We start from the raw sequence: 17,629 nt of genomic DNA on the forward strand, positions 1-17,629 counted from the left end.
CCTCCCAGGAGTCACCCCCCCTGCCCCCCCCCCCCCAAATCGCCCCCCCCCCCCCAATTAAGGGGCTCAGTGCCCCCTCCAATAAAAGGCGGCGGTGTTGTCATGTCGCCCCCCCCCCCCCCCCCCAAATTTAGGGGTGTCCCAGTGTCCGTCCCCCCCCCCCCCCCCCCAAAAAAAGACCGGAGCGGCAGCCGCGTGGCTAAAGGCAGTTTATGGAGGGTTTGGGGGTACAGGGGGGGCACCCGGGGGGGGGCACCGGGGGGGGGGGGTGGGGGGGACCATTTAGGGGCGGGGGGGGGGGTGTTCTCCAAAAAGACCATGCTAAATAAGTAAAACCAAATATTTTTTTTTTGGGGGGGGGGGGGGGCACCGCCCTTCCCCCCCCCCCCCCCCCCCCCCCCCATATTTACAAGGCGGCGTGGGGGAAGGGGGGGGGGGTGTGGGGTGTTGGTTTAAAGGGGGGGCATAGGGAGGGGGGCTTTGTCCAGGGACCCCCCTAAATCTTTGGGGGGTCCCCCCGGCCCCCCCCAGGGGCTCCTCGCCGCCGGCCCCCCCCCCGCCCCCGCGGCGGCCATGCTTCCGGAAGTACTTGTAGCGTTGGACGTAGGCCCGCACCAGGTTGTTGACCTTGACCGGGTTGATCTCCCCGCTCCGGCTGTGGCAGATCTTTTTTTTTTGGGGGGGGGGGACACCCCGAAATTTAAGGGGGGGGGTCCCCAAGGTGTCCCAACCCCCCCGCACCCCCCCCGCGAGGTGAGGGGCGGGTACTTGTGGACGGCTTTGCGGAGGATGTCCTTGTACTCGTCCTTGGTGATCTCCTTCTTCTGGTAGTAGGGTTTGATGGCCAACTTGACCTCCTCCACCGCCCGCTCCTGCGTGTGCAGCTTCTTCAGGTACTGCGGGGACAACACGGGGAGGTGGGGACATGGCGGGGACATCGCGGGGACGTGGGGACATGCGGGGCGTTAGGGGACGGAGGGGGGTGGGGGGGGGGCTGGGGGAGGTGGGACGGAGCCGGCGCCGTGGTGGCCGTGAGAAGCACGGGATGGGCCCGTCACACCACGGTCAGAGGTGACGTGGGGTGGGTGGCGTCGTCACCGTGATCGTCACCGAGGTGGGATGGCTTTGTCATTGATGTGGGATGTCCCCGTCACCACCACGGCCATCAATGACATGGGGATGGCCTTGTCACCGACATGGGATGTCCCCATCACCACCATGACCGTCACCGACGTGGGATGGCTTTGTCATTGATGTGGGATGTCCTCGTCACCACCCATGGCCATCCCCACTATGGGACGTCCCTGTCACCACCAAGGCCATCAATGACATGGGAAGTCCTTGTCATCGATGTGGGACATCCCTGTCACCACCATGACCATCACCAACATGGGATGGCCTTGTCACCACCATGACCATCAATGCCATGGGGTGGCCCTGTCACCACCATGGCCGTCACCGAGGTGGGACAGAGCCGGCACCATGGTGGCCGTGAGAAGCACGGGATGGTCCTGTCACACCACGGTCAGAGGTGACGTGGGGTGGTGGCGTCGTCACCGTGATCGTCACCGAGGTGGGATGGCTTTGTCATTGATGTGGGATGTCCCCGTCACCACCACGGCCATCCCCACCATGGGATGTCCCTGTCACCACCAAGGCCATCAATGACATGGGATGTCCTTGTCATCGATGTGGGACGTTCCTGTCACCACCATGGCCATCAATGACATAGCATGGCCCCATCAACACCATGGCCATCACCAAGGTGGGATGTCCCCATCACCACCATGACCGTCACCAACATGGGATGGCCTTGTCATTGACGTGGGACATCCCTGTCACCACCATGGCCATCCCCACCATGGGATGTCCCTGTCACCACCAAGGCCATCAATGACATGGGATGTCCTTGTCATCGATGTGGGACATCCCTGTCACCACCATGACCGTCACCAACATGGGATGTCCTTGTCACCACCATGACCATCAATGCCATGGGGTGGCCCTGTCACCACCATGACCGTCACCGAGGTGGGATGGAGCCATCACCACCATGACCGTCACCAACATGGGATGGCCTTGTCACCACCATGACCATCAATGCCATGGGGTGGCCCTGTCACCACCATGACCGTCACCGAGGTGGGATGGAGCCATCACCACCATGACCGTCACCAACATGGGATGGCCTTGTCACCACCGTGACCATCAATGCCATGGGGTGGCCCTGTCACCACCATGACCGTCACCGAGGTGGGACAGAGCCAGCACCATGGTGGCCGTGAGAAGCACGGGATGGGCCCCTCACACCACGGTCAGAGGTGACGTGGGGTGGTGGCGTCGTCACCGTGATCGTCACCGAGGTGGGATGGCTTTGTCATTGATGTGGGATGTCCCCATCACCACCACGGCCATCAATGACATGGGATAGCCTTGTCACCGACATGGGATGTCCCCGTCATTGACATGGGATGTCCCCATCAACACCATGGCCGTCACCAAGGTGGGATGGAGTCATCACCACCATGACCGTCACCAACATGGGATGGCCTTGTCATTGACATGGGACATCCCTGTCACCACCATGGCCATCCCCACCATGGGACGTCCCTGTCACCACCAAGGCCATCAATGACATGGGATGTCCTTGTCATCGATGTGGGACGTTCCTGTCACCACCATGACCACCACCAACATGGAATGTCCTTGTCACCACCATGACCATCAATGCCATGGGATGTCCTTGTCACCACCATGACCATCACCAAGGTGGGACGGAGCCGGCACCGTGGTGGCCGTGAGAAGCACGGGATGGGCCCCTCACAACACGGTCAGAAGTGACGTGGGGTGGTGGCGTCGCCACCGTGATCGTCACCGAGGTGGGATGGCTTTGTCATTGATGTGGGATGTCCCCATCACCACCATGGCCATCAATGACATAGCATGGCCCCATCAACACCATGGCCATCACCAAGGTGGGATGGAGCCATCACCACCATGACCGTCACCAACATGGGATGGCCTTGTCATTGACGTGGGACATCCCTGTCACCACCATGGCCATCCCCACCATGGGACGTCCCTGTCACCACCAAGGCCATCAATGACATGGGATGTCCTTGTCATCGATGCGGGACATCCCTGTCACCACCATGACTGTCACCAACATGGGATGGCCTTGTCATTGACGTGGGATGTCCCCGTCACCACCATGACCATCAGTGACATGGGGTGGTCCCGTCACCACCATGACCACCATTGACATGGGATGGCCTTGTCATTGATGTGGGATGGCCTTGTCACCACCATGACCATCACCACCATGGGATGTCCCTGTCACCACCAAGGCCAGCAATGACATGGGATGTCCTTGTCAGTCACTGACGTGGGACGTCCCCGTCACCACCATGACCATCACTGACATGGGATGGCCCTGTCACCATCATGCCCGTATCAACCATGGGATGACCTCATCATCACCACGGCCATCACTGACGTGAGATGGCCTTGTCATTGACACGGGATGTCCCCAGCACTACCGTGACCGTCACTGACATGGGACGGCCTTGTCATTGACGTGACATGGCCTTGTCACCACCATGACCACCAATGACATGGGATGCTTCTGTCACCACTGTGACCATCACCACCATGACCACCACGGGATGGCCCCGTCACCATCGTGGCTGCAACAACCATGGGATGGCCCCATGACCACCATGGCCATCACCCACATGGGACGGCGCTGTCCCTGACATGGCATGTCCCCGTCACCACCATGGCCATCACTGTCACGAGATGTCCCTGTCACGACCCTGACCGTCAATGACACGGGATGTCCCTGTCACCACCACGGTGATCAATAACATGGGACGTCCTTGTCATTGATGTGGGACGTTCCTGTCACCACCACGGTCATCACCACCATGGGACGTCCCCGTCACCACCATGACCATCACTGACATGGGACGGCTCTGTCACCATCACGCCCGTATCAACCATGGGATGACCTCATCATCACCACGGCCATCACTGATGTGAGATGGCCTTGTCATTGACACGGGACGTCCCCAGCACCACCGTGACCGTCACTGACATGGGACGGCCTTGTCATTGACGTGACGTGGCCTTGTCACCACCATGACCACCAATGACATGGGATGCTTCTGTCACCACTGTGACCATCACCACCATGACCACCACGGGATGGCCCCGTCACCATCGTGGCTGCAACAACCATGGGATGGCCCCATGACCACCATGGCCATCACCCACATGGGACGGCGCTGTCCCTGACATGGCATGTCCCCGTCACCACCATGGCCATCACTGTCATGAGATGTCCCTGTCGTGACCCTGACCGTCAATGACATGGGATGTCCCTGTCACCACCACGGTGATCAATAACATGGGACGTCCTTGTCATTGATGTGGGACGTTCCTGTCACCACCACGGTCATTACCACCATGGGATGTCCCTGTCACCACCGTGACCATCACTGACATGGGATGACCTTGTCATTGATGTGGGATGTCCTTGTCACCACCATGACCGTCACCGACATGGGACATCCTTGCCATTGACGTGGGATGTCCCCATCACCACCATGACGGTCACCACCAACATGGGATGTCCCTGTCACCACCACGGCCATCAATGACATGGGATGCCCTTGTCATTGACATGCGATGTCCCTGTCACCACCGTGACCATCACCACCATGGCCACCACTGTCATGAGACGTCCTTGTTATCGACGCATGACATCTCTGTCACCACCATGACCATCACCAACATGGGATGTCCTTGTCATTGACGTAGGAGATCTCTGTCACCACCGTGGCCGTTGATGACATAAGATGTCCTTGTCACTACCCCGGTCATCGCCACCACGGGATTGTCCCCATCACCACCACAACCATCACCAACATACGATGTCCCCGTCGCTGGCCTAGGATGTCCCTGTCACTGCTGTCCCAGTCACCACCATGGGATGTCCCCATCACGGGACGTCCCCCATCACCTCCCTGCCCGTCATGGCCATGGGACGTCCCCGTCACCACCAACACATCACAACCGTTCCCGTCACCGGCGTCTCCAATGTCACCTCCAGCCGAGCACACCCCTGTCACCAGCGTCCCCAGTGCCACCACCGCAGGACGTTGCATCACAGCCGTCCCCCACCAGCATCACCTCGGGACACCCTTGTCACACGTGCCCCCACCGCATAACACCCGTGTCACCCTGTCCCCGTCGCCATCGCCGCGCAACACCTGTGTCACACGCGTCCCCGCGTTGGGACGCCCGTCACAAGCGTCCCCACCACACCGGTCCTGCAGGACACCCCGTGTTCCCCCCTGGCAGGGGACACCCCTGTCACGTGTCCCTGTCACCGCAGGACACCCCCGTGTTCTCCGATCCCCGCTGGATGACCCTGTCACTCGTGTCCCTGTGGGGACAAGTCACCGTCCCCCAGTCCTGTCACTGGGGGACATTGTTGGTCACCCCGGTCCTCACGAGACACCCCGTGTCCCCACGGGACACCTCACGCCACCCGGGTTCCCACGGGACAACCCCGTCACACGGCCCCGTGGGACACCGCATGTCACCCCGGTCCCCGTGGGGTGACCCCGTCACACACGTCCCCATCGCCACAAGCCACCCTCGTCACCACGGACCACCCTGTGTCACCCCAGCCCCGTCACACGCACGTGGCCCGTGTCCCCATGGGACACCGCCATCGCTTATGTCCCTGTCGCCCCAGGACGCTCCGTGTCCCCCGCTGTTCGTCACCACGTGTCACCCCGTGTCCCCCTTTCCCTGTCCCCGCACGCCACCTCGCGTCACCCCGCTCGCGGGACACCCTGTGTCGCCCCGGTCCCTGTGATGTGACCCCATCACACACGTCCCCATCACCATCAGCCACCCCACGTCCCCCCCGTCCCTACGTCCCCCGTGTCCCCATCCCCACGGGACACCCCGTGTCCCCCTGGTCCTCATTCCCATGGGACACCCAATGTCCCTGTCCCCATCCCCACGGGACACCCCATGTCCCCCCGTCCCCATGCGACGTCCCGTGTCCCCCCACTGCTCATCGCTGTGGGTCACCCCAAAACCCCCTTTCCTTGTCCCCAGATGACGCCCCGTGTGTCCCTGTCCCCAAATGACACCCCGTGTCCCCTTGTCCCCATGTCCCCCATGGGACACCCCGTGTCCCCCTGATCCTCATCACCATGGGACACCCCATGTCCCCCCACTGCTCATCGCTGTGGGTCACTCCACGTCCCCCTGTCCCCATCCCCACGGGACACCCCGTGTCCCCCTGTCCCCATCCCCATAGAATGACCCATGTCCCCCTGTCCCCGTCCCCATGGGACACCCCATGTCCCCCTGTCCCTGTCCCCACGGCACACCCCATGTCCCCCTGTCCCCATCCCCATGGGACACCCTGTGTCCCCCTGTCCCTGTCCCCACAGAATACCCCGTGTCCCCCTGTCCCCATCCCCACAGGACACCCCATGTCCCCCTGTCCCTGTCCCCACGGGACACCCCGTGTCCCCCTGTCCCTGTCCCCATAGAATGACCCATGTCCCCCTGTCCCCGTCCCCATGGGACACCCCATGTCCCCCTGTCCCCATCCCCATGGGACACCCCGTGTCCCCCTGTCCCTGTCCCCACAGAATGACCCATGTCCCCCTTTCCCCGTCCCCACGGGACACCCCATGTCCCCCTGTCCCTGTCCCCACGGGACACCCCGTGTCCCCCTGTCCCCGTCCCCATAGAATGACCCATGTCCCCCTGTCCCCGTCCCCATGGGACACCCCATGTCCCCCTGTCCCTGTCCCCACGGCACACCCCATGTCCCCCTGTCCCCGTCCCCATGGGACACCCTGTGTCCCCCTGTCCCTGTCCCCACAGAATACCCCGTGTCCCCCTGTCCCCGTCCCCACAGGACACCCCATGTCCCCCTGTCCCTGTCCCCACGGGACACCCCGTGTCCCCCTGTCCCTGTCCCCATAGAATGACCCATGTCCCCCTGTCCCTGTCCCCACGGCACACCCCACGTCCCCCTGTCCCTGTCCCCATAGAATGACCCATGTCCCCCTGTCCCTGTCCCCACGGCACACCCCACGTCCCCCTGTCCCCGTCCCCACGGGACACCCCATGTCCCCCTGTCCCCATCCCCACAGGACACCCCATGTCCCCCTGTCCCCGTCCCCCCGGGACACCCCGTGTCCCCCTGTCCCCGTCCCCATAGAATGACCCATGTCCCCCTGTCCCCGTCCCCACGGGACACCCCGTGTCCCCCTGTCCCCGTCCCCATAGAATGACCCATGTCCCCCTGTCCCCGTCCCCACGGGCCACCCCGTGTCCCCCTGTCCCCGTCCCCAGAGAATGACCCATGTCCCCCTGTCCCCGTCCCCACGGGCCACCCCGTGTCCCCCATCCCCATGGGACACCCTGTGTCCCCCCCCGTCCCTGTCCCCACGGGCCACCCCGTGTCCCCCATCCCCACGGGACACCCCGTGTCCCCCCCCGTCCCTGTCCCCACGGGACACCCCGTGTCCCCCCCCCGTCCCCACAGCACCCCCCACGTCTCCTTGTCCCCTCTGACCTTGTCGGTGTCCCCGCGTCCCTCGGAGCTGACGCTGCCGTCCCTCTTGCCGGCCTCGGCGCTGGACGAGGCGCCGTAGAGGGGCGCGGGGACCCCCCCGGCCGCTGCCGCCGGCCCCCCCACCCCCGGCAGCCCCGTGGGGGTGGCGGGCGCCGAGGGGCACCCCACCAGCGGCAGGGCCCCGTGCAGCAGGTACGGGGGGGGCGCGTGGGGGGCCGGGGGGTGGGCGGCGGGCGCGGGGGGCTGGGGGGCTCCCAGGGGGGCCGGCGCCTTGGTGTGGCTCAGGATCTGCAAGAGGGGGAGAGCGGGGGGGGGTCCTGTGGGGTGGGGGGGCCACCCCTGGGGGTCCGCAGCCCCCTCACGGATGGGACGTGGGGGGAGAGGGGGGTGCCCAGACATCGGGGTGCCCGCCCCAGGGGTGCATGTCGGGGGGAAGGGGGCGTCCCTCTCTTGGGGAGGTGGCTGTCCCTTGGGGGGGGGGGTGCCTGTCCCCTGTTGGGGTCACAAGGGTCACCCCCCCCCAGGATATATGTCCCCTCTTGGGAGGGACTGTGCCCCCCATGGGGATGCTGTGCCTTTAAGGAGGTGGCTGTCCCCTCAGGGGCGTGCCTGTCCCCCCCCCCCCAGGATATACGTCCCTTTTTGGGGGTGGCTGTGCCCCCCATGGCGATGCTGTCCCTTTAGGGGGTGGCTGTCCCCTCTTGGGGGGGGTGGCCATGCCCCCCATGGGGATGCTGTCCCTTTAAGGAGGTGGCTGTCCCCTCTCGGGGGGGTGGCTGTGCCCCCCATGGCGATGCTGTCCCTTTAGGGGGTGGCTGTCCCCTCTCGGGGGGGTGGCTGTGTCCCCCATAGGGATGCTGTCCCTTTAAGGAGGTGGCAGCCCCCTCTCGGGGGGGTGGCTGTCCCTTTAGGGTGGTGGCTGTGCCCCCCATGGGGATGCTGTCCCTTTAGGAGGTGGCTGTCCTCTCTCGGGGGGGTGGCTGTGCCCCCCCTGGGGATGCTGTCCCTTTAGGGGGTGGCAGTCCCCTCTCGGGGGGGTGGCTGTCCCTTTAGGGTGGTGGCTGTGCCCCCCATGGCGATGCTGTCCCTTTAGGAGGTGGCTGTTCCCTCTCGGTGGGGGTGGCTGTGCCCCCCATGGGGATGCTGTCCCTTTACGGGGTGGCAATCCTCTCTCGGGGGGGGTGGCTGTGCCCCCCCTAGGGATGCTGTCCCTTTAGGAGGTGGCTGTCCCCTCTCGGTGGGGGTGGCTGTGCCCCCCATGGGGATGCTGTCCCTTTACGGGGTGGCAATCCTCTCTCGGGGGGGTGGCTGTGCCCCCCCTGGGGATGCTGTCCCTTTAGGGGGTGGCAGTCCCCTCTCAGGGGGGTGGCTGTCCCCTCTCGGGGGGGGGTGGCTGTCCCCTCTCGGGGGGGGGGGGGGGGTGGCTGTGCCCCCCCTGGGGATGCTGTCCCTTTAGGGGGTGGCAGTCCCCTCTCAGGGGGGTGGCTGTCCCTTCAAGGAGCTGGCTGTCCCCCCCCCAGGCACGCTGTCCCTTTAGGGGGGTGGCCGTCTCCTCTGGGGGTGGCACACTCCCCCCTGGGGCGACTGTCCCTTCTCAGGGCGACTGTCCCTTCTCAGGGTGGCTGCCCCCCCCCCCCCCGCCCAGGGGAGGGTGCCAGCAGCGGTGACAGACGAGTGCCACCCCCGTCCCGCGCGTCCCCACCTGGTTGGTGGCCTGGATCAGCTCCTGCGCCTTGGCCCGGCTGGCCAGGTTGGCCTCCTCCATCTTGAACAGCAACGCCGTCACTGCGGGGAACAGCCAGACGCCCCGTCACCCCGGGGACGGGGACAGGGACGCCCCCACCCCGCCCTCCCCCCCGTCCCCCCCGCGTCCCCGAGTGCCACCTACGTGCCAGCACGCCGCTCGTGGCGCAGTCCACGCCACCCTGCAGGTTCCAGGCCACCGGTGCCGGCGGGGGTGCCAAGGGACGTCCCGCTTCTTCCTTCGCCTCCGAACGGCTGTCGGCTTCGGGTTCGGCTCGGGGGGGATCCGCGCCGGCCGGACCCCCCGTTACCGCCACCGCCGTCGCCGGGGGGGGCCCCCCGTTACCGCTGCCGCCCGCCGGTCCCTCCTCGGGGAGGAAGGAGACGTCGGGGGTCTTGCAACTGCTGTCGACCGTCTGCGAGTCGGGCGTCAGCTCCCGCTCGGCCGCCGGCGTCACCGTCACCGCCGCCGCCGTCACCGTCGCCTTGCCGGGGGGCGGGCTGGGGGGTTTGGGGCTGCCCCCCGACTTCTCCGAGCCCGACCAAGTCGGTTCGACCTTGGGGGGCAAGCGGAGGGGGGAACTGCCGGCCCCTTGGCTACAACTGTCCGCCTTGGACTTCTTGAGCGAGCCCTTGGGCTTGGTCTTCCTCTTCTTCCTCGCCTCGCCGCCGGCCTTGGCTTTGCCGCCGGCCCCCTTGGGCTTCTTCAACCCCGCCTTGACCTTGGGGGCTTTGGCCTTCTTGACCTTGACCCCCGTCTCCTTGGGGGGCTCGGCTTTGCCCCCCGCCTTGGCCTCGGCCGCCGCTTTCTCCTCGGGTTTGAGAAAAGGCGCCCGGCTTTCGGCGTCGCGGCTGAACTTAACCCCGATGGAACCACCGGAACCGGATCCGCCGCTCTCCTTCCCCGCCGCCGTGGTGGAGCTGACGCCCTCCCGGATGAGGACGGCCACCTTGGACTGCAGCTTCACCTTACGGGAAGCGGGGGGCTTGGCGGGGACCCCCTCCCCGTCCTTGTGGCCCCCCCCTTTGCTCTTCCGCGGCGCCTTCTCCCTCTCGCCGCGTGCCGTCTTCTCCTTCTCCCCCTTGGCCGGCTCCGGCGGAGGCGGCGGGGGGCGGCCGGGGGTCTCCTTAAATTTTTTCTTGTATTTCTCCCGGGCGGGGGGACGCTCCTCCGTCCGGCTGCGCTTCCGCTCCTTCTCCTTCTTGCTCTCCGTCGCCGGGCGCGATTCTCCTTTACCCCCCCGGGCCGGCGCCTCGGGGGGTTCGCGGTCGGAGAATCCTTCGAAGCTCAACCCTTCGGAATCGTAGAGAACCTCTCGCTTGGCCGGCTCCGGCGTGCCTTCCCGCCGGCTGACGGTGATGGTCCGTTTGATGGCGAAGAGATCGGCGTCGTTCAGCTCCTGGACGGAAGGCGGCACAACCGCCCGCGCCTCCCGCCGCCGCGCCGCCTGTTCCCCCCCCTTCTCCGTTTTGGGGTCCCCCGCTCCCTCGCGGGAGGGTCGACGGGACGGCCGGCGTTCCCGGGATCGCGACCGTTGCTTCTTCTTCTTCTTCCCCTCGCCGCGGTGCTTCTCCTTGTGCCGGGGTCGCCGGGGTCTCTCGCCGCTGCCCGAACGTCGGCTCCGTCGTTTTTCCCGAGAGCGAGAACGTCGACCCCGCGACCAAGAACGCCGGCGAGAACGGGAACGGGAACCGCGACGCCGATGCCGCTCCTTGGGTTTGGGGGGCGGTTCGGGGGGTTTCTTGCCCCCCCAAGCCGCCCCCCCTCGCTCCCGCGAGCGCTTGGGTTTCTTGCGGGAGGCGGCGGAGGGGGAGCGGGGCGAGGGGGGGGCGCGCAGGCGGCGCTGGCTCAGGATCTTGCGGCGCAGGTCGGAGCCCCCCCCTTTCCAACGGGGGTCCGGTTGGCTGTCGGCGCCGAAATCCCCCTCCTCGTCCGAATCGGCGTGGAGAGAGAGAAAATCGTCGCCCTCCGGTAGCCGGGGGGGCCGGGGTTCGGCCGCCCGTCCCCTGCCGGTGCCGCCGCCGGTGCCGCCGGTGCGGAAGAGCCGGAGGGGGCTGTAACGCTCGTCCTCGGGCTGCACGATCTCCCCCTCCTCGATTTCCGAATCGCCGCCGGTCAGACCCCACTCGCGCCGACCCCGGTGCCGGTTGGTTTTGGTGCCGCGGGGCTGGGGGGGTAACGGGGGGGCCGGCGCTTTGGGGTTGCCGGCGGCCACCACCTCCAACGACACCTTCCCCTCCAGCTTGGGGTGGGCTTCGCTCTCCGGCCGGCTCTTGGTGGCCAGGTCCACCACGAAGACGCGACGCCGCGGTTCCGGAACGGCTCCTTCGGGGGGTTGCGAGGTTTCATCTTCCTCTTCTTCTTCCTCTTCTTCCTCCTCCGGCAGCGTGGAGTCGGCGCCGGGGGGGTTCTGGGGGGCGCGGGGGGCCGGGGGGCCCGGCTCGGGCTCCTTCTCGAAGTCCTGGCTGAGGCTGTTGTCGTCGTAGATGCCGGCTAAAGTCTCCGAAATGCGGCTGATGCTGTGGGAGACGTCGGGACGACCGGCCGGCTCTTCCTCCTCCTCCTCTTCTTCCTCCTCTTCTTCCTCCTCCTCTTCCTCCTCTTCCTCTTCCTCGTCGGGACTCGGGCTGCTACGGGAGGAGCTGGGGTTGGAGCCGGTGGGATCGAAGGGGTCGTACTTCTGGTCCTGCCGGCCTTCGGCCTCTTTGCCGGGCGAGGAGGCTCCGTAGGCGAAGTCCCCCCCGGGGTTGTCCTCGTCGGTGGGGTGGAAGGGGTCATAAATATCCAGGGCGGGCGAGCGAGGGCGGCAGGCGGCGGCGGCGGCGGGCGGGGGGCCGGGCTGCGAGGAGGAGGAGGAGGACGAGGCCGAAGAGGAGGAAGAGCGGGAGGAGGAAGAGGAGGAAGAAGAGGAGGAAGAGGAGGAAGAAGAATCGGCCTTCTCCAGGGCGCTGCTGGGGGGCTGCGTCCGTGCCGGCTCCTCCCGGGGGGCCGGGGGGCCCTGGGGACGCTGCTGTTGCTGCTGTTGCTGTTGCCCCCCCGGACCCCCCGGTGCCGCTGCCCGAGGACCCCGGGGGCGCCGGGGCCGGCCCGGCGTTGGGGGGGGGGGCCCGACGGGTCCGGTGGGGCAGCGGCAGGGCCGGGGGGGTCCCGGCTGGGGGTCCTGGGGGGGCCGGGGGACCCCCGGGCGCTCGCCAGCGCCGTGCTGAGGAGCCAGGGAGGCGGCCTGGGGGAGGCGGAGGGGGGGGGGGGTCAGGGGGGCCCCAGCGGGACCCGCCAGCACCCTGCACCCCCCCCAAAGCCCTATGCCCCCCCCCCAGGGACCCCCTCATGCCCCACGTCCCCCCAGCACCCTACTTCACCCCCCCCAGGACCCTCAGAAGGACCTACACCCCCCCAATACCCCCTGTGTCCCCTCAGAGACCCCCCCCCAGCACCCTGTGTGTCCCCCCAGGTACCCCCCCAGCACCCCACGTCTCCCCCCAACGCCCCATGTTCCCCCCAGTACCCCGTATCCTTCCCAGTGACCCCCCCCAAATGCCCCCCCAGCACCCTATTTCTCCCAATGGCTCCCCCAAATACCCCCCAAGTCCCCCAAACTCCCCCCCCAACACCCCAAGTGCCCCCCCAAACGCCCCCCCCACCTCCTTTGGGGGCCCTCCAGGGCCTCTCGCGCCGCAGGAGCCCCGAGGCGGCGGCCAGGTCCCCCAGGTCCCCAACTCGCACCTCAGCCACCAGCTCCACCTCCTCTTCCTCCCCGTCCCCCTCCCCGCTGCGGGGACAGGGCAGGGGGGTCGGGGGGGGGGTGGGGGGCACCCAGGTGTCCGGGCACCACCCCCCCCCCCCTCACCCAGCACCTGGGACCTCTCCCCTGCCCCACACAGGGAGGGGACCCAGCCATCTGGGTGTTCCTCTGTCCCCTCCTTGTCCCCACAAGGGAACCTGGGGGTCCGGCTCACCCCCTCCCCCCCTACCCAGGGGACCCAGGCATCCAGCCCCCCCCGCCCCCCAAGGGGACCGAGGCGTCTGGGTCACCCCCTCCCACCCTAAGGGCACCCAGGTGTCCCACTTGCCCCCCCACGGGGACCCAGGCATCCAGCTCCCCACCCCACCCCCCTCAGGGGACCCCCTGACCCCCCCCAAGGGGACCCAGGCATCCAGCTCCCCACCCCCCCCCCCCTCAGGGGACCCCCTGACCCCCCCCAAGGGGACCCAGGCATCCAGCTCCCCCCCCCACCCTCCCAGGGGACCCCCTGACCCCCCCCCAAGGGGACCCCAGGAGTCCACCTCCCCCCCTCCCAGGGAACCCAGGCATCTGGCTGACCCCCCCCCCCCCCAAAACACCCACGCATCCAACTCACCCCACAGCACCCTACCATCTACCTTACCTCCCCCCCCCCCCCCAAAAAGGAACCCACGAGTCCAGCTGACCCCCCACCCCCACCCCCCAGGGGACCCAGGCGTTGGGCTGACCCCCCCACACCCCCCAGGGGTCTGGCTGACCCCCCCCCCAGGGGACCCAGGCATCAGGCTGACCCCCCCAAAACCCCCCAGGGGACCCAGATGTCCAGCTAACCCCCCCCCAGGGGACCCAGGCATCTGGCTGACCCCCCCCAGAGGACCCAGGGGTCCGGCTGACCCCCCACCCCCCACCCCCCAGGGGACCCAGGGGTCCAGCTGACCCCCCCAAAACCCCCCAGGGGTCCAGCTGATCCCCCCCCAGGGGACCCAGGGGTCTGGCTGACCCCCCCAAAACCCCCCAGGGGTCCAGCTGATCCCCCCCCAGGGGACCCAGGTGTCCAGCTGATCCCCCCCCCCCCAGGGAACCGAGGCATCTGGCTGATCCCCCCCAGGGGACCCAGGGGTCTGGCTGACCCCCCCAAAACCCCCCAGGGGTCCAGCTGACCCCCCCCCCCCAGGGGACCCAGGGGTCCAGCTGATCCCCCCCCCCAGGGGACCGAGGCATCTGGCTGATCCCCCCCCAGGGGACCCAGGGGTCTGGCTGACCCCCCCAAAACCCCCCAGGGGTCCAGCTGACCCCCCCCCCCAGGGGACCCAGGGGTCCGGCTGACCCCCCACCCCCCAGGGGTCCGGCTGACCCCCCCCCACCCCCCCCCCCCAGGGGTCCGGCGCTCACCCCCCGGCAGCGGTGCCCAGGAGGAGCTGCGCCCGCAGGGAGGCCACGCAGCTCTGCTGGAGCTGGTCCAGGGCGCCCGCCAGCCCGCCCGCCGCCTCCCACGCCTTTGGGGAGAAAACCACCAAAAACGGGTCAGCGGGTGCCTCTCCGGGTCAGTACCGAAGCCGTACTGGGATGTACTGGGATGTACTGGGAAGGAAAAGGGAGCCACTCACCGGGCCACCCTCGGCGCGGGGTCCCCAGCACCATCGCTGCCGGGCCATCCTCTTCGTCGCGGCGTCTGGGAGGGGGGGGGAGGCAGGGTGAGGGCGGCACGGTGACGCGGGGACGGGGACGTGGGGACGGGGACGTGGGGACACGGCGAGGGACGCAGCAACGGGGACGTGGGGACGGGGACGTGGGGACACGGCGAGGGATGCAGCAACGGGGACGTGGGGACGGGGACGTGGGGACGGGGACGTGGGGACACAGCGAGGGACGCAGCAATGGGGACGTGGGGACGGGGACGTGGGGACAGGGACGTGGGGACAGGGACGTGGGGACACGGCGAGGGACGTGGGGACGGGGATGTGGGGACGGGGACGTGGGGACGGGGACGTGGGGACGGGGACGTGGGGACACAGCGAGGGACGCAGCAACGGGGACGTGGGGACGGAGCCAGCACCGTGGGAGTGACACCCACCGGGGTGTGACAACGCAGGGGACGCTGGCACAAGAACAGGCCCCCCCAACCCCCCCCCGAGACACGAGGGGACACGGGGACAGGGGGCCAGACCCCTGGGGACATGCCAGCCCCACCCTGGGGGACACGGGGAGGGGACAGCCCGCTCCCCCCCCCCAAATCCATCCCTACCTTCGCCCCCGGCCCAGCCTGGGAAGCCGCCGCTCACCACGCGCTGCAGGGCCTTCTGTGGGGAGAAAAAAAGGGGGAGACCCCCCCCCCCCAAAACCCCATCAGGAGGGTCACAGCCCCCCAAAAACCCCATTGGGGGTCACAGCCCCCCCTCCCCCCCCCAAACCCCATCGGGGGGGGTCACAGCCCCCCCCCCAAACCCCCCTGCTCTTACCACGAGGACCTGCCCGGGGCGCAGGGGGCCCTCGGGCTCGGGGGGGGCCCCGCCGGGACCCCCCCCCTCCTCGCCGGGCCCCGCTGGGTCCTCCCGCCCCCCCGGGGGCCGGGGCTTCTCCTCCTCCTCCATGGGGACGGCGATGGCCTGGGGGGGGGAGAGAGGGGGCACTGGGGACCCCCCCTCTGCCCCACAGCCCCCCCTTTTCTGCCCCAATTCCTCTTTGACTACCACAATTCTTCTGCTTCTCGCTCCCATTCTGCTCTTTTCTGTCCCAATTCTCCTCTTTCTTACCCCAAGTTTTCTGTTCTTATCCGAAATTCCTCTTTTCTATCCCAATTTTCTCTTTTTCTGCTCTATTTTCACCCTTTTCTTTCTTAATTCCCTCTTTTTGTACCCCAGACCCCCCCAATTCCCACCCCTGCCTCCCTGACCCCACTTTTCCCATTCTTTGCTTTTTTTGACTCAAATATTTCTTTTCCCACATCAATTTATGTGTTGCTCCCCCTATTACACTTTTTTGCTCGTTACTACCCCAAATTCCATTTTCCCACCCCAAATTCCCTTTTCCCTCCCCAAATTCCCCCATTCTCACCCCCAATAATCTCACCACACCCCAAATCCCCCATTCCCGCTCCAAATCCCCTCGTTCCCGCCCAAATCACCTCACCACGTCCCAAATCCTCTCGTTCTTACCCCAAATCGCACGTTCACACCCCAAATACCTCCTTCTGCTCCAAACTCCCCTTATTCCCTCCCCAAATTCTCCAATCCTGCCCCAAATCCCCTCACCGTACCCCAAATCTCCACGTTTCTTCCCCAACCGCTCCTTTCCTACCCCAAAACTCCCCATTCCCACCCCAAACTCCCTCCCCATACCCCAATTCTCCTCGTTTTTATATCAAATTCTCGTCTCCTGCCCCAAATCACCCCACCATACCCCCAATGCCCTCACCATACCCCAAATTTCCCCGTTCCTGCACCTAATCCATCCATTCCCACCCCAAATCTCCCCATTCCCCCTCCAAATCCCCTCACCATACCCCCAATCTCCCCGTTTCCACCCCAAATCCCCCCATTCCTGCCCCAAATCCCCTCACCGCACTCCAAATCTCCGTGTTCTTTCCCCAAACGCTCCTTTCTTACCCCAAACCCCCCCATTCCCTCCCCAAACCCCCTCCCCATACCCCAAATCTCCTTGTTCCCATCTCAAATTCCCCTCTCCTGCCCCAAATCACCTCACCGCACCCCAAATCACCTCACCATACCCTAAATCTGCTCGCCATACCCCAAATCTCCCTATTCCTACCCCCAATCCATCCATTCTCACCCCAAATCCTCTCACCCTACCCCAAATCTCATTTCTACCCCAAATCCCCCGTTCCTGCCCCCAATCTCCCCGTTTCCACCCCAAATCTCCTCACCATACCCCAGATCTCCCCGTTTCCACCCCAAATCCCCCCTTCCCGCCCTAAATCACCTCACCGCACCCCAAGTCTCATTTCTACCCCAAAGCCCCTGTTCCCACCCCAAATCCCCTCACCGTACCCCAAATCTCCTCATTTCTACCCCAAATCTCCCCGTTCCCACCCCCGACCCCCCCCTTCCCGCCCCAAATCCCCTCACCCTACCCCAAATCTCCCCGTTTCTACACCAAATCCCCTCACCACATCCCAAATCTCCCCGTTTCCACCCCAAATCCCCTGTTCCCGCCCCAAATCCCCCCGCCATACCCCAAATCTCCTCATTTCTACCCCAAATCTCCCCGTTCCCACCCCCGACCCCCCCCTTCCCGCCCCAAATCCCCTCACCCTACCCCACACCTCCCTCTTCCCACCCCAAACCCCCCCCCCCTCCCCGCCCCACACCCCCTCGCTCTGCCCCGCACCCCCCCGTTCCCGCCCCAGCCGCCCCCCCCCCCCCCCCGGGCCCCACACCCCCTCGCTCCCCCCCACCCCCGGCGCCCCCCGGCCCGGCCCGGCCCCGCTACCTCCGCCCCCGCCCTCAGAGCCGCGGGCCGGGCCCGGCCGCCCCCGCCGCCATCTTACCCGCTGCTCCGCTCCGCCGCG

General features: G+C 66.8%; 1 protein-coding gene across 1 annotated transcript; it reads right to left on the reverse strand.

Annotated features, from left to right (window-relative positions):
- Positions 1-410: 410 nt before the first annotated feature.
- On the reverse strand, positions 411-15,818 carry SCAF1 (SR-related CTD associated factor 1; the record flags this gene model as incomplete). The annotated part of the gene is made up of 12 exons (XM_075489638.1): positions 15,792-15,818; positions 15,561-15,707; positions 15,347-15,401; positions 15,099-15,199; positions 14,709-14,773; positions 14,494-14,597; positions 13,001-13,128; positions 9,504-12,582; positions 9,318-9,400; positions 7,616-7,903; positions 759-896; positions 411-657 (listed from the first exon to the last, which is right to left on the reverse strand). Coding segments are annotated over exons 1-12 (4,462 nt in total), but the record flags the coding sequence as incomplete, so codon positions are not given.
- Positions 15,819-17,629: the final 1,811 nt, after the last annotated feature.

The sequence above is a fragment of the Mycteria americana genome, unplaced genomic scaffold, assembly GCF_035582795.1.
Source record: "Mycteria americana isolate JAX WOST 10 ecotype Jacksonville Zoo and Gardens unplaced genomic scaffold, USCA_MyAme_1.0 Scaffold_245, whole genome shotgun sequence".
Classification (NCBI taxonomy): domain Eukaryota; kingdom Metazoa; phylum Chordata; class Aves; order Ciconiiformes; family Ciconiidae; genus Mycteria; species Mycteria americana.